The sequence below is a fragment of the Pyxicephalus adspersus genome, chromosome 8 (genome assembly GCF_032062135.1).
Source record: "Pyxicephalus adspersus chromosome 8, UCB_Pads_2.0, whole genome shotgun sequence".
Lineage (NCBI taxonomy): Eukaryota > Metazoa > Chordata > Amphibia > Anura > Pyxicephalidae > Pyxicephalus > Pyxicephalus adspersus.
Genome location: NC_092865.1, coordinates 1507105 through 1523493, shown reverse-complemented (window position 1 = coordinate 1523493; position 16389 = coordinate 1507105). Strand labels below are relative to the sequence as shown.

Below are 16389 nucleotides of genomic sequence, written 5' to 3'. Positions count from 1 at the left end.
TATGAAACGCCTCCCAATCAATGTGACTGCATTTAGCTGGATTTGAGCAGACAGTATGTCTCTGAACACCTCAGAATTCATTCGGCTGCTTCTGTGTCACATCATGGATAAACACTAGTGTCCCAGTGCCATGGCAGCCATGCATGCCCAAGCCATCACACTGCCTCCGCCATGTTTTACAGATCCAAAGAATGTTTTTCCAGAACTGTGCCGGCTTTTTTAGATGTTTTTTAGCAAAGTCCAATCTAGCATTTCTATTCTTGAGGCTTATGAGTGGCTTGCACCTTGCAGTGCCCCCTTTGTATTTACTTTCATGTAGTCTTCTCTTTATGGTAGACTTGGATATCGGGACGCCTACTTCCCGGAGAGTGTTGTCACTTGGTTGGCTGTTGTGAAGGGGTTTCACCATAGAAATGATTCTGCCATCATCCACCATTGTTGTCTTCCATGGACGTCCAGGTGTTTTGGCATTGCCGAGTTCACCAGTGCTTTGTTTCTCATGATGTACCAAACTGTAGATTTTGCCACTCCTAATATTGTAGCAATTTCTCGGATGGCTTTTTTCTGTTTTTGCAGCTTAAGGACAGCTTGTTTCACCTGCATGGAGAACTCCGCATGTTGTCTGTTCACAGCAAAACCTTCCACATTCCCCCCCCCTCCAGGCCTTTTATCTGCTTAATTGATAATGACATAACAAAGGAATTGCCCACACCAGCCCATGAAATAACCTTTGAGTCAATTGTCCAATTACTTCTGAGCCCCTGAAATGAAGTGATTGTGTAATAAAGGCTTTTAGTTCCTCACATTTTTCTGCAATCTTTTTGTTCAACCCCCTGAATTAAAGCTGAAAGTCTGCAGATCAACCGCATCCGAGTTGTTTCATTTACAATTAGTTGTGGTAATGTACAGAACCAAAACTAGAAAAGTTGTCACTGTCCAAATATTAATGGACCTAACTGTATATATATATAATTATAATATATGCTACTGTACAGTTATATTAGAGGTTTTAGTATTTTTATGCATCCTTATTTTAACAGATTTTTTTTTTATTTAAAGTTTATTATTAAATATTGGACGTATTTCAGTGAGTTATGCCTAAGAATTATAGGCCTACAATGTAAAATAAATGAAAGGTTAAAGCTGATGAAGAGTAACCAAGGTGCAGTAAGGTTTCTTTACCTGTCATCCCTGTGAGGGGGCAGAATATAATAATAGCGGGGGCAGGGAGTGATGGGGGGCAGGGAGTGATGGGGGGCACAAGGGGTGCCGTATGGTTTTTGTTGTTACATTTCTCCCATCCCTTTCACAAACACTTACCCAAACTTTGAGGAAATTGTGATGATGACGACAAATCTTTTCTCACCGAGTCTTTCTGATCGCCTGATTGATTTTGTGATTGATAAACCGTTTGCTCTTCTTTTACTATAAGAAGAAAGAAAATGTGAAACCAGAATGTTCCAATAAAGTACAAAACCATCCAATGACCTAAAGCTCAGCCCTGTCTGGGCGCATTCATCTCCATGGCAGGCAAGTAACAAGGATCCTGGGGCCCTCTCCAGCCACTGTACAGTGAAGAGAGAAGCAGCACACGGAGGAGTTCATCTCTGCATCACTCTGCTCACTTCCTATCAGCCTATAAACAGATTGACTCCTAATGCTGCTTCTTTCTCGCCCACACTAAGCTCTGCTGTACACTGACTTCATAAGACTAAATTACAGGCAGGAACATTGCTCATATTTATAGAATACATTTTAGGATGAACGCAGAGCTGGACTCATTGATATCTTTTCTGGAGGTAAATTGAACATAATAAAAATAAATGGTTTTCTCATCTCGCACACCTGGGCAGCTCATCGTCTTCTCCTCCACAAAATCCAAATCCTCGTAATTCACCGGCTGATCCAATATCTCCAGGAAGCGGCTTTGCACCTCCTCCTTGGTTTCCTCTCCGATGATGTAATCGCACAGAGCTGCGCTGGAGCCGGGAATGGGAACAAACACGCGCTGGGGGAGGGGAAGAGGAGGCGGAGACTTCTGCAGATCTGCAGGGAAATTGGATATTTATAATAATGGGGAATACTGGGACACAAAGCTCTATAGGGAGGCTTACCGTGTGTACCGGAGTGCTTACCATGATCGGGTCTATTGAGCAGGAGATCCTCAAACATAATCTCACACCGATCTGATATCGTATTGAGGAGATCTCGTTTTATGACCTACAGAAAAAATATGAAATTCGATTCTTGTTAGAAAAAGAAATTCAAAAGTTAAAAGTCATCATAAAAAAAAAAAAACAACTTCCTTTACGTTCCCTGGATAAGCCGAATCCTCCTTCATTGGTGTCTCATTCACTCCCCCTGCCAGACACTGCAGATCACAGTGGGAGGGGTTCGGGCTGTCAATCTAGAATGCAGTGGGTGGAACTGGGTGTGGCCAGACACTGACAGGCTGATGAATCACCAGTTACAAAGCCACGCCCCCTGCAAGCAGGCACCGACTACATAGGAGTGACAACTCTGCTCTGAACTCAGCAGCAGTGCTGTCACATCATCAAGGAAGCTGTACGAGGTGGACTAGACTGGCAGGATCAACAGGAATTTTTTAGCGGGGGGCCTTAGTTTTATATTGACACCAGTACACTACTTATGAAGTACAGAAATTGTTCAATTACAACAAAATCTGTGAAAGTAAAAGGGGTAATAGCAGGGACTGCTGGCGTAAATAAAGAGCCCTGGCTGCTGATTGGCTGCATGGTGCTCACTCTATATACCATTCTATTTAAACCCCTCCCACTTACCTGCAAGGCGTCCTTCACTTTGGGCTTGCTGCTGCTGCACAGATATCCTCGGCACTTGACAACTCCTTGAATTTTCAATGAAGAGTTGCAGAGCTGAACCCGGGCTGTGTGACGCTCTGACCTGAGCTGGGGAAAAGAGAACAAGATACAGAAAAAAATGATAACGGGGGGAGAATGGAGGGGGAGACTCCCTGCTGGGGCATCACAGGGGCAGATTTTGTATTTTCAGTATTAGGCTGTATATTACCAGGCTGTGCTACTCCCATATAAGAAGCCCATAGATCCTGGATCTGTGTATATTGGGGGCCCCAGGTCTATGCACAATGCCAGGGCCAATGTAACATAATGCATGTTGGCTGCTACCAGGACTATTTGCTATCAGGCACAAACATGATTTACATTGCTCATCAAGTCCCCGACTGACTTACATGCACCCCTCCCTGCCCCGAATCTGTCTATTAGGCTACACAATGCCCCATGACGGGGTAAATTATTGAGTTTTTTCTTACTGGCTAGCCAGCCACTGACAGCGATGGCCGAATCGAAAGCCAGGAGCAATGCAAACAGCTCAGCATGCCAAAGATTACCATCAACCAATCAGAATGCTTCCATATCACATGACCATTTTACTATAATATAGATTGTTTGAACTTTACTTACCGAGGGGGTGAGAACGGTTGCAGAAATAACCTGACGGCTAGAACTTGCTGAGGATCGGCCTTTTTTCTATTAAAACAAATTAAAACAACATTCACTGTAAGATCATTACAAAGCACAAGGGGGCGCTGTTTGCATCTGGAGGGAAAAGAAGTTTAAGCTCCGGATAAGGAAGGGATTCTTCACTGTAAGGGCTGTGAAAATGTGGAATTGGCTCCCTCAGGAAGTAGTTTCAGCAAGTTCTATAGATTGCTTTAAGAAAAAGCTGGATGATTTCTAGAAGCAGCGAATATAACTGGGATTAAGGTGACAGCGGGAGCAGGGAGGAGTTCCATTGTAATATATAATGCCATCGTCTATACTTTTAGGAAGGTCGTAGCGGAACAAGAAAGCTTTTTATTAATCATTAAACTTTGTAAAATTTTGTTTTACTAAAATTTGACTAAAAGTTTGATTTGCTGGTAAAAGTAGCTAATAGGCGATAGACCTGTCCAAAAACTTGAGAGATTCCATAGCGATGGGAAAGGAAGCTGACCCAAGCTTCATACACCATGTTCAGCTGCTCATGAGCGCCCCCCTGACCATACATGGATGTTTCTCACATTCACAGTTTCTAGTACACAGATCTATCCCCCCCCCCTCCAATTGTAAGCCGCTTCCCCACCTCTTAGATTGTAAGCTCTTCGGGGCAGGGTCCTCTCCTCCTCCTGTGTCACTGTCTGATCTGTCTGTCATTTGTAACCTCTATTTAATGTACAGCGCTGCATAACATGTTGGCGCTATATAAATCCTGTATATTAATAATGATAAAATGTGAGAGGTAACTGGCCTGCTTATTATATACCTAGACTCCGTTCTTGGCGATTCTCTACAACTTCGCTTTCATACAGGAAGTGGTCAGATGGGACGCAGGGGTCACCCAGGTACATTTCTGCTGCTCCTGATAAGTTATGGATGAAGGCAGTGATAGGGTAAAGCCTACATTCTGATTATAACTAATATAGAAGCTGAAAGATCAGTTACCATGTCTTGCTGATATAAATATCAGGCTCAATATTCCCTCCGAGTATTCACACCAAACTTACCGGCTCATCCACCAGGTCGCTATCTCTGTCCTTTAGCTGCCCATTGAAGAGTATTGTACAATCTTCTATCTCCTTCGCCCATTGTGCCAGTCTGCTCTGCAAATATTAAATAAAATAAAATAATGACGATATAATAATATTGTAATGAGACGTCCTCTACGATCCAGAGCCATCACATGAGAAATGTCTGGATCCCGGATCACATGATCATTGATAAGTCTCTGATATACAGAAATAAGGGACTTTAGTGGGTAGTACAGAGGTCAGATAATATTCATTCAAAACAATGAGCTTTATTTATAAATGATTCCCCTGCGAATTTCAGATGAATTGACAATGAAGTGTTTGAAGCTTTCCTAATAAAACAATGACTCGTTCCGCCACCTAGTGGCCACTTGTCAAAGTGCACAGCTGTCACAATAGGCAATGCTATCTATAAAGGAAACTTCTGAGCAAATTGACGGGGGAAATCATTTATAAACAAACATTGTGTGGTCCCACCAAACAATTGTGATCCATTCGATTGTGAGCCCCTTTGAGGAACAGCTAGTGACATAACTATGGACTTTGTACAGCGCTGCGTAATATGTCAGCGCTATATAAATACAAGATAATAACAATAACAATAAATAAAAAAAAATGTTAAAAATGTATGTCAAGGTTTTAAAGTGCACAGGACAATACATATTCAGCCCTGTCCCAGTAATTGTTCACAGTTGTATTGATTCTTCTGAAGAAGCAGAGGAAGTTGTGAAACGCGTCGAGCACTATAGGATGAACTTTGCAAAATGCATTCATAACTTTGTATAGTGATGTTGTACGTGAGCAACTTTAATAAAAGATGTTTTCGTGGGTATATCGGATGTAATTAATGCCGACGCCTGAAAAGTCCTATAAAGTCCTATATATGATTGTGAGGGGATGTGGCAATGTTTTCATTGTGTCTCCACCATAACTAAATAGAATCAGAAGATAAATTTGTTTCCTGAGTTACATCTATTTACATTATGGGCTCTATATATAAATGATTCCCCTGACTCGCTCATAAAATTCGTTTCTTTCCTATAATGACAGCTGTGCACTTTTTACAATTGGCCACTAGGTGGCAGAACGAGTCACTGTTTTAATAGGTGACCTGTATGGAGATCTGTCGGTGAATTTCAGAGGAATTGGCTGGGGGAATAATTTATAAAGAAAGCCCATTGTGTCATTATACAAATACACCGCCGTCCTCTGACCACACCATATCTGCGTTGTGTTCATATTGTAATTTTCCTGATGCGTTTCCTAAACTCACATTCACATGTTTTGGATTGGGTCTGAGTGTTTCTGGTTGTGTAACCTGCAATGTTTCTGGCGTGTCATCATGTTACTGATTATGTCTCTGTGGAATGTTTCAAGTATAACTGTATAATTGCCCCACTTACCAGGCTTCAGATCCAGCACTGGGTTTCTCCCCCATTAGGTGGCTGCCCAGCTTCCAGGAGTTCATCCAAGGCTTTCCCTGCAGGGAGCCTTGGTGTGAGTGCTGCCATCTAGTGGTAGACAGATGCACTGTCTGGCATTCCCTGTAGGGAGCTCCTATATCATGTTTTAGGTGAATCATCAGCATGGTGGTGAATCTCTGGATGTGGCACGTTACTATCGAGCTTCAGTCTGTCTGAGTGCTGCCATCTAGTGGTAGTCAGATGCACTGTCCATCATTCCCTGCAGGGAGCCTTGGTGTGCCTAAGTGCTGCCATCTAGTGGTAGTCAGATGCACTGTCCATCATTCCCTGCAGGGAACCTTGGTGTGTCTGAGTGCTGCTATCTAGTGGTAGTCAGATGCACTGTCCATCATTCCCTGCAAGGTGCAAAGGTGTGTCTGAGTGCTGCCATCTAGTGGTAGTCAGATGCACTGTCCATCATTCCCTGCATGGAGCCTTGGTGTGTCTGAGTGCTGCCATCTAGTGGTAGTCAGATGCACTGTCCATCATTCCCTGCATGGAGCTCCAGTGAACCCCATGGACTGGAGGCCCTATATCACGTTTCAGGTGAATCATTATCATGGTGTTGAACCTCTGGATGTGGCGCGTTACTATCGGGCTCCCCTGTGACCCTGAACCGTTGGCTTATATTGCCCCCTCGGTGACACCATTAAATAATAAAAAGGCGCATGTCACCTTTTGAAGATTTGTAGGCATGGCGGCATATTTATATCATGAATCCAGCTATCGGCGGTCTGTGAGCTGCACCACACTGGGGGTAAAAGAAGCTGCATCTGTGGTGTCAGTATTGGCCAGTGGTAATAAATGTTACACCTTCCCCCTTCCCCTAACACACACACTTACCCTCAGTGGTCAGTAGCAAGCTACAGAAATACCCCCAGCACTGGCAATCAGCATCTACCCACCCACCCCCTCCACCTGATCAGTTGGCTGCCTCCAGCACAAAACTTTATTGCCACCCTACATGGGAGGAGGAAGGGTCAGCAGAGGGCATCATTTGCCCCAATACCCCCTGAGGCCACATTGTGTAGAAGGGTGACTTACCCGGGTAGATTTCTGCTGCTCCTGGTAAGTAGTGGATGACGGTAGCGATATGGAGAGATCTACATGAATATTACACTCCACACTCAGCCAGGACACCGAGGAGCTCTGATACTTCCAATCAGCCGGCTTCGCCGTGCTCTGAAAATCAAAAAAGAAGCTCAGCGTTGTCAGGTGGGGGAGGGAACATGGTTCAATGTTCTGCAGGTCAGCGATTGGACGGAACAATCCGATATATAAAATAATTGTCACCGATACCTTGGGGTCCCTGACATCGAACGTCCGGCAGACGACCCTGAAAGAGAAAAGAAATCATCAAAGCTCTGATCTCCAACATTTTTGTGGCCCCATTGGGTGACCCCCCCCCCCCCATCTTTAAAGTTCACCTCAGCCAATTACATTGCAGATTTATCCACTTTATAGAGCAGCCACAGCCTGAGCAGAAAGGCCTCTCAGCCCAACGTGCTGCATTGCTGGGCTGATACCGAAGGGGGGTAAACTGGACGATTGTCCCGGGGCCCCTGACTCCTCCAGGGCTCCAAATGACAGAATAGGAGGGGTGCAGGGAGCTGGAATGTTGGGGATCCGGGGCCCCCACTTTATATTCCCTGCACTGAATGATAAGTCCCCTGTCCTGTGTTGGAAGCAGCGGCCTCTATGTGAAGTGCAGCCCTCTGGCCCAGATCTGTGATCGGTGTGGCTCTCTGCTGATTTGAGAATGCTGACTCAGCACTGATCACAGACCTGGCCCTGAGCCCCCCACCCCCTCCCATCCCCCCACATACTTGTTTGTGGATGAGCAGATCTGCAGCGCTGCGCGGTCGGTGACGTCCTCATCCGTCAGATTCCACAATTTGTTCTTCATTGCAAACTTCTCCGTGGCGAAGATCAGCTGCAAAGATTTGCTGGGTTAGAATGGCAAGTGATGTCTGGGGTGGTGTCCCCGCCTGCTACAAACTGGAAAATCAGGAAGTGTTGTCACCAATCCAAGACTCCATGGATGCTGCCAGTGGGCTCACAACCCCAGGAGAGACCTTAGGGCAAAGGAGAACCAACAGCACCCACCACCACCATCATTATACCCACCGTGGGGTCATGGAGGTGTACTGGGGGACCATGAAGCTGCATCATTGGGGCCCCGAGGGGAGGAGTGTCTGGCCCCTGGTAGCTGTCCCACCCCCAGCTCACCCCTGCTGGTTCTAAATTGGTGTATCAAGCATGCTCTAAGTGAAAACCCACAAGAGCAACATTTCATTCATTGCAATCACCACCCAGAGATCCGGCCAGACAGTCACCTGACAGGTAGGTCCCCCTTCCCCCTTCTATGGACACTCACCTGACAGGTAGGTCCCCCCCCCCCTTCTATGGACCCCCCACTTACTGACATTAGCTGGGTGCTACTGGTGTCCCCAATTGGATCATTTCCTCTTCTTTTGTTTTCTGTATGACAAATGTCCACCATGGGAAAACATGAGTCTAACCCCCCTCCCCCCCATCAGCAATAAAAACCTGGCAGAGGGCCCCGGGCCCCAACCACAACATTGACCAATCATGGTGACGCGCTCACCTTTCTCAGGACGTTTGGAGATTCCTTGGAAACTTCTTGGGGGGATATGAGGAAAACACCGACCAATAGGAAGCCACCGGGGAGCATTCGGCTCACCTGCAAAACAGAAAACATTGAGACTCCACCCATGAGGAACCCAGCAGAGGTCACATGACCATCCCTGACTCTGCCATCATGGTGATAATCACCGATTTAAAGCGACCCCAAAAATCAATCAGATTCCCAGCTTCTGCGTGATCCCGCCAGAAATCTGCTCTTTGCAGTCAGATGATGAACAAATAACGTAAAGAACCCCTCCACTCCACCCCCGGGGGTCCAATCGGTGGCCCCAACACTTCCCATTCCTGGGGTGAAAAAACTTGAATTCTTATTGCCCCCACTGAGTGGAGTTCACTTTGTCCCTGCAGTGTTGCAATAAATGCGATCAGATCGATCGATCCTTTGTAGTAAAGCTGATTCGAGGCTACGGTCATGTGACCCTCGGGGGTTGGCCATCCCTCTTAACCTTTGTCACCTCACCTGGTTGGCGTGGACACAGAACCATTCCTCATCGATCTCTTCCAGCACCCTGACCCTACGCCCGTCATCCTCATCCTCCCTCTGTGGGGTCTGCACGGCCAGGACCACAAAATCTCTTTGTAAGGAGCACTGAAAGTCAGAGTGGAGAATGGGGTCACAGAATTATAGGGACTCTGAGAGGGGAGGGGACACAAGTGGGAACACCGAGGGGTGAAGGGCACACAAATGGGGACACAGATTGAGGTGTCGGTCTAACAGACAGCTGAAGGAGCTCCCAGGGTGACAACGCTGCTGCTGATTGTGTGGCAGTGGCTTAGCGTTGTCTCCTTGCTACAGGAAGTGCTGCTACTGGCAGGATCTCCAGATAAGAATAAATATACATTGATTGATTTGCTAAAGCATTTGACACTGTACCCCACAGACTGTTATTATGCAAGTTAGGGTCGATAGGTTTAGAAAAGTCAATCTGTAAATGGATAGAGAACTGGCTTATCGCATCCAGAGAGTTGTAATGAATGATTCATACTCTGAATGGTGTAAGGGTATTAGTGGTGTACCCCAGGGTTCAGTGTTGGGACCTTTACTGTGTAACATCTTTATAAATGATATAGAGTTTGGGATTTCTGTACCTAACCTACTATGTAACTATCAGTGCAGAGCAGCAGGACACGGGGTCTGGATGGGCCCCTGGGTCATGTGACTTACTTGTCCTATAAGAAGTCCGGTGACAACGCCGCGATTCTGCTGAACAATTCCACTAAAATATTTCTGAACAGCTTCATCCGCATAATAACTTCTCCCCATCCTGCCAGAAATCTGAAACACAAACAGAGGACAGGGTGGCTCCATTAGAGAGATTTACATTGACTTCCTGTCCCGGTGACAACGTTTCACCAAACAGGAAGTGAGGAGAAATCTCCAACACCAGTGGAGGGCTGGAACCTTTGTCAGATTATTTTTTCTGTCTGTTTTGATGCTCTCCTCACTTCCTGTTTGGCAGAATGTTGTCACGGGGACAGGAAGTGAGGGTAAACCTCTCCAATGGAGACACAGATGGCAGAAAAAAACCTGACTGGGGTTCTAACCCTCCCCCAATGTTCTGTAAACCAAGAAATTTTAAAGTTTGTTATACTTTATACAGAATGGAGGAGGGGGAGGGTTAGATTTCGGAGGGGTTTTGGCATTCTGGTTCCATATGGTGATTGGAGGAGGCGAATATGGGTTCAGCCAATAGGACTGCAGCGCCAATTTATAGCTCACCTCTCACTGTATTATTGGGGTGCTCGGTCAGCACAGATATGGGGGGTGGGGTGTCACTCAGCCTCTACTAGCAGCACGCTGTAGTGCACGCTTCCCTTACTCCTCAGGTACTCCAGTCTGTGCTCTCCTCTCACAGGGTGTCCCCAAGGTGGTGTCACCACTCTCTCTTCCAATCCACAACTCAGCAGCTCTTATCCCCCCCTCCAGCAGCCACTGACAACCACGACCGGGCCGACCAACCTCACTCTACGTGGAGTTCTGGAGGACCATAGTGACGTCACGAAATCGCGCCCCCTTTCATGTTTAACCAATCCGTGTACAGCAACAGCTAACCAATGAAGCAACCTCTGTATACCAATCTAAATCACTTCCGTGTAGGTCACGTGGTCAACGCTTACAATTCTGTTAACTATTTCAGCTCCCCAGCACAAGTGTCACGTGTCTGCTTTGAGCCTGGTGATTGGCTGCTGGGATATGGGGATTAATATAGCAGAATACAAAGTCATGTAGAGACCTTGATATACAGAGATTGTTATTAATATTATTGGGGGAAGCAAAGCCCTATTTAAAGATTATTGAGTTTATATTTTATTGATTAATATATTAAAAAAATGAATGTTGTTCTGACCACATAAAAAATGTAAATTTGATTTTATATTTTGATCTATTTATTATAATAAAGTTATTTTTTTGTGATGCAAAACAAATGAAAAGTAAAAAAAAAAAATCTGTATTGTTTGCACCACCAGTGCTGATTGGTCAGTGCAGCCCCATCGCATGGACTGGGCAGAGCCAATGCTCTGGTGGTAATATTTACCCCTCCGTGGCATGTATTGGCAGCCGCATGGCATGCAGGAACGGCTCTAGATGATGACCGCAGAATTTTTTAGTCCTTTTTATTTTTTTTGTTTGCATTATGGCATTCCATGGAAACGATTAAAGCCGATCACCGCAATCAGACGCCGCATGGATAATCTGGAAAACGGTGCAGCAATTCAATGCAACCCGCTGCAGTGTGTGCTACATCGCAAGGAATCCTGACAACGCTCATTGCTTATTGTATCTATAGATGAGCAGCGTTGTCACCCTAGAAGAGGACTACAAAACAGCTCTTCTGTTCATAAGATAGGCGGAGGGGATTTGTAGTTCACAGATGATAATATTGATAATAAAGTTTTTTGCACTTATTGAACAGAAGATAAAAAAGAAACATTAATAAAGAGTAGTTAAAGATTAAAGGTCATTGAAACAAAAGATCTGGGATCAAACCCGCTTCCTTGAAGTCCAGGCTGTCAGGGACCCGCCCCCTCTGCCTCTGATTGGGCAGTGAAGGAGAAGCAGCACAGTGATTGGCTCATCACTCCAAACTATGTAATAGGAAAGTCCATGATTGTTCAACAACAGAAATAAAGCCAAGGAGAGCTGGGGGTCCAGAAGAACCCTCATTATCAGGGACAAAACATACAAAGCCCACTTGGGCTGGCACTGCTTTCTACATTCTCTAACCCCATATTTGCCATATGCCCCTCAATGCGGTGACCGTTCATGTCAGTCCCCTTGTTGTGCTTTCAAGACCCCACACACTGATTTCTGATATTTAGGTCTCAATGTGAAGCTTTGCGTTCTTCTAAGTCACTCTACTCTCTCCTCCAATCAGCATGCTTAGTGTCAGCACATGATCTGATTGGCTGCTTGTGCAGCTTCTTCATCCCTCAGTCAGAGCTCTGCTGTACTGGTGGCTGCGGGAGGCCTATACTAAGTTGAATTCAGGTAATTAGACCGATCTCTGAAAATAATGATATTTTGGGGGATTTATCACAGAGATCAGATAATGCTGCACAGGGCCTGCCGAGCTACACACAATGCAGCCCCCTTCTAAAATGCTACAGCACCGAGAGCTCCATGATTGGAGGAAAGCCTATCATGTGACTCGGACAGGTCACATGACCAGGCTCTTTGGTTTTGTTTTTTTGATAAATCTGCCCCTCAATGTTCTATTTATAATAATAATAATATCAAATATCAGGAAAATCTATAGAACCAGAGACAGTAAAAATGTCACACCAACAGGAAGATCTTTATTACAATTTATTGATCTCTAACAGACAACAGGACAAAGATCCTTTCAGATTCACCCAACAGGTGAAAGTCGTTTCTCCATTGTACCGATAGCCGCTTTTTTTTTTGTATCGTTTGTTATTTATAAATAAAGATTGTTTAAAAAAAAACACAAAGCCATGCATGGCTCCTCCCACATACTATAAATAGAATAAGAGTCATAAAACTATAACAATATAACAATAATAAGATTTCCTTTATCAGCTGATCGACATAAATATGAAAAATAAAGATTCTTTGTTAAATATTTACCAGTCACCCAATATACAAAATAAAGATTTCAGTTTATAAAAGTCAGAAAAGTCAGTCTGGTGACCCCATGGAAGTTACCCTGATGGCGGTGACACCAATGGAAGTTACCCTGACGGAGGTGACCCAGATGAAGTTCCCCCCAATGGAGGTGACCCCATGGGAGTTATCCCAATGGAGGTGACCCCTGAGGCTGGTCCATGTAGTAGTAGCAGCAGGGAGGTAGCTCAGTGGGTACGTGTTCAGGGATCATTGGTCACCTACTGGGGTAGGATGAAACACTGCAAGGTGGGTGGGGCTTTGGCCCCTGGACGTCCAATGGCACGCTTTCCTTACAGAAGTCATGACTCTCTCAATCCCCAAGATGGATGCTTTGTAGTGTGTATGGTATTGGGTTAAGTTATATCTTCCCATTGGCGCCCCCCAGTGGTATAATGTTATTCAGCTTGCCTCAGCCAAGCAGAATGTAGATTTAGGAGGCCCCCTAAAGGTTCAGCAGGGTGGGCTGGGTGGTAGGTGACCCCACATTTCCAGCAGCTTCATCCTCTCTGTGGGGGGAGTTAGGAATTAAAGCGTTTGGTCCTCGGAGTACCTCTCTTCCGCTGGCAGCACATCGCGGTACTTTCCATCCCGCCAGTTAAAGTTGAAGTGTTCCAGCAGGCTGATCCGGTCCTCCCGGCTGGGGATACAGTCTATGGGGACAACCTGCTCCAAGTCAGGGGCCCGAACATCACTGAACACCAACACGGCACGCATGGCGAACCATCCGCCATACTGAGGGTGAATGCAAACGCCGAACATCTTCTGAAACGCAAAAAGGGAAATTGGAGGTCAGACAACGGGAGCGGCGAAATCCAACTGACAAACAGGGACACCTAGTGGTGAGGACAGAAACTGCACAATAAATTATTACAAAAAGTACCAAAAATTTGGATGGGAAAATAAAAATTTTTTTATCATTGTCATGTTAGTGGATTCCGGGCTTCCATGTGCTGTGCTTATGAAGGGGTTAAACAAAGAGAAAGAATGTACTAAGTATTCCCCAATAAAATCTCCAGGGATTTGTGTCAGAAGAGGAACACATGGCGGCCAAATAGGGGATTAAATAGAATTTGTGTCTGAAATTTGTATAAATTCCACCCACAATCTGGGCTGCAGCGAGACAAACGTCAAATATGGGAGCGAATGAAGAGAATACAGACAATAAGTGCAGGAAATAATAATAAGGAAGAAAGAGGAGAAGAGAGAGAAAGGAGGGAATGGGATATTAGGAAAGAAGAAAGGAAATCAAGGGAGAAGAGGAGAGGAAAGGAGAGTGAAAGAGAGGAGGAGAATATTAGGGGCTGGAAAGGAAGGGAAGGAAAAAAGAGAAAGGCAGAGGAAGGGAAATTAAAGGAGGATAAAGGAAATGTAATGAGCGAGGAAAAAGAGAGAAAAGATAATATGGCAATGGTAAAGAAAGAGGAGGTGAGAAGTGGGAGAGGGAATAAGCAGAAAGGAAAAGGAGGGGAAGAGGAGAGGAGAGGAGAGGGGGAAAGGAGCGTGAAATAAAATATGGAAGGAAAATAAAGAAGATAAGAGATATAGAGAAGAGTGGAGAAGAGGAAAGGAGAGGTGTGAAAAAGGAGATGAAAGAAAGGAGAGGAGAGAAAGGAGAGAAAAGCTGGGGAAGGGAATAAATTAGGATATTGGAAAGGAAATAAAGGAGGGGAAAATAGGAAGCAGAATATAGTAAGGGAAAAGATAAGAAAAGAAGAGGTGAGCAGAAAGGAAAAGGAGAGGAAATGAGCAGAAAGGAAAAGGAGGGGAGAGGAAAGGAGAGGAAAGGAGAGGAGCAAGATAAAAAGATGGGAGAAAAAGAAAATAAAGAAGATGAGAGGAAAAGAGTAGAGTGGAGAAGGAATGAAAAATATTTCATTTTAAAATATTTCATTTAAAATATTTTCATTTAAAATATTTCAAAAATAAAAAGGAGAGAGAAAAATAGAAAGGAAAGTAATGAGAGGAATGGAAAAGAGAGGAGAGGAGAAGAAGGGAAAGGAGAAGAAGAAAGAGAACGAGTGGAAAGAAGCCGAGGAGAGGAGTAATATTTTGGGAGAGATATCCAGGCCCAGTAGCCCTCCCCTCATGGCTCCTCACCTTTTTCCCCCAGGGATCATCTGGTACGTCTTTCCTTTGGTAGTAATACGCAGCTCCGGACACATGCGCCGCTGTCTGCATGAGCACTTTGGGTCGCCGGTTGGGGTGGAGCTCGTAGTCGTAGATGACGTCCATTTGGTGGGAGGGGAAAAGCTGCAGAGAACACAGAGAGCACCAATCAGATGAAGCGTACACGTGGGGTCCATCACACTGCCAGGATAATAGAGGGGCCGATGTGATGACATCAGGAATCTTACACAGTGCAATGCACTGTGGTGACACTCCTCGGGGGCGGGCCTTGCACTCACAGATTGTCCTCAGACTTCTATGATGTTGGCTGTCATTTAACCCAGAAGACTGAGGAGACATCTTGTGGACATCTTCACCAGAAGACATCTTGTGGTGAAATGGGGTTACTGCAAATGGCAGAGCTGGAGGGCAGGAAAGTATTGCAGCTAGACTGGCAGTTTTATGTAAAGATTTCGGCTGCATCCAGTATGGCTTCCACTGTGTACATTGCAGAATGAGATGGACATGGCACAGAATCATGTAACCTAATCCTGCACTCCCACTTCAAGCACTGTGAAACACCTTATACAAAGATGATGCTATTTCACGGGGCCCTCAGGAGCCCCTCAAAGTGACATTGTACATGGTTCCACTTGCAGCTTACCTCCTTAGCCAGAGTCATGTGATGGGAAACACATTGGTCGATTGGGTCCCGAAGGTTCTGAAGCTTCTGCTCCATCAGAAAAGGTTTGAACGCTTTCTCAAACATGGAGGGGGTGCTGAGCACGAGAAACGCCAGGGTGTCATCAGGGTAGGAAAGATGGAAGACCGGATCCAGGACGGCATTGTACCAACCCACCTGAAAGAAGAATCATAGAAATAAATTCTGCTGGGGTTCTTACTCACTGGGTCGGCTTTATGGCTATATATTATGGTGCTCTTCCTCACTGAGTCACATCACCACCATGACACCCATGGCACAAACAGAAGGGGTAAAACACACCTGGAAGGGGCAAACCTAGGAATCTATAGGTCTGTTGCGCCACCTGGTGGTATGAGGGGGTAATACAAACCTGGGAATGTAAAATCTGGAACCAATAGGGATGTAGAATCCTATGGGATGCGGTAATACATAGCTGGAAGGGGCAGATCTGTAATCTATGGGGCTATAACTCTTCACTCCGGTGTTGAGATAGCAAAATGCACTTGGAAGGGGTAGATCTGGAATCAGTAGGTCTATAGTGCCCCACAGTGGTGGAGTGTGTGCTAGGTAGTGGGGGGAGAACCACCTGGAATGAGAGAATTTGGAATCTACAGGACTGTAGCGCCTCCCCATGGTAAGATGAGGAAGGGCCATATCTAGGAATCCTTAGGTCTGTAGCAATACCTGATGGTATGAGGGGGTAATAAATATCTTGAAGGGGCAGATTTGGATATCGTCCCACAGTGCTGGAGTA

The 16389-nt window shown here is 45.3% G+C and overlaps 2 protein-coding genes across 3 annotated transcripts in view; both read right to left on the bottom strand.

The window, feature by feature from the left end:
* Positions 1-10718, bottom strand: part of ODR4 (odr-4 GPCR localization factor homolog) — a 12870-nt gene extending 2152 nt beyond the window's left edge. The window contains exons 1-13 of the mRNA XM_072419301.1: positions 10418-10718; positions 9863-9973; positions 9158-9286; positions 8639-8734; positions 7857-7963; positions 7330-7366; positions 7075-7212; positions 4544-4639; positions 3462-3527; positions 2802-2927; positions 2136-2220; positions 1846-2046; positions 1321-1425 (exon numbers count right to left, since the gene is read on the bottom strand). Coding sequence (XP_072275402.1) covers positions 1321-1425; positions 1846-2046; positions 2136-2220; positions 2802-2927; positions 3462-3527; positions 4544-4639; positions 7075-7212; positions 7330-7366; positions 7857-7963; positions 8639-8734; positions 9158-9286; positions 9863-9961 — 1285 coding nt within the window. The 5' untranslated portion in view covers positions 9962-9973; positions 10418-10718. The remainder of the gene's footprint in view (positions 1-1320; positions 1426-1845; positions 2047-2135; positions 2221-2801; positions 2928-3461; positions 3528-4543; positions 4640-7074; positions 7213-7329; positions 7367-7856; positions 7964-8638; positions 8735-9157; positions 9287-9862; positions 9974-10417) is intronic.
* Positions 10719-12372: 1654 nt separating this feature from the next.
* Positions 12373-15798, bottom strand: MMACHC (metabolism of cobalamin associated C). 2 transcript variants are annotated; one of them, XM_072421178.1, is made up of 3 exons: positions 15597-15798; positions 14924-15076; positions 12373-13588 (listed from the first exon to the last, which is right to left on the bottom strand). In XM_072421178.1, the coding sequence occupies exons 1-3, from the start codon at positions 15699-15701 to the stop codon at positions 13352-13354; spliced, it is 495 nt and encodes a 164-aa protein (XP_072277279.1). In that variant the 5' UTR covers positions 15702-15798; the 3' UTR covers positions 12373-13351. The 2 variants fall into 2 exon arrangements, with proteins under 2 accessions (XP_072277279.1, XP_072277280.1); XM_072421179.1 differs by having other exon boundaries at positions 12373-13585.
* Between the last annotated feature and the right edge of the window lie 591 nt (positions 15799-16389).

Bases quoted from the DNA above. Each gene is read 5' to 3' on its own strand.
- MMACHC (XM_072421178.1), bottom strand. From the start codon at position 15,701: ATGTTTGAGAAAGCGTTCAAACCTTTTCTGATGGAGCAGAAGCTTCAG. The intron at 15,077-15,596 runs GTAAGCTGCAAG...TGTTCTCTGCAG, and splicing joins ACATGACTCTGGCTAAGGAG to CTTTTCCCCTCCCACCAAAT. The intron at 13,589-14,923 runs GTGAGGAGCCAT...TTTGCGTTTCAG, and splicing joins ATGATCCCTGGGGGAAAAAG to AAGATGTTCGGCGTTTGCAT.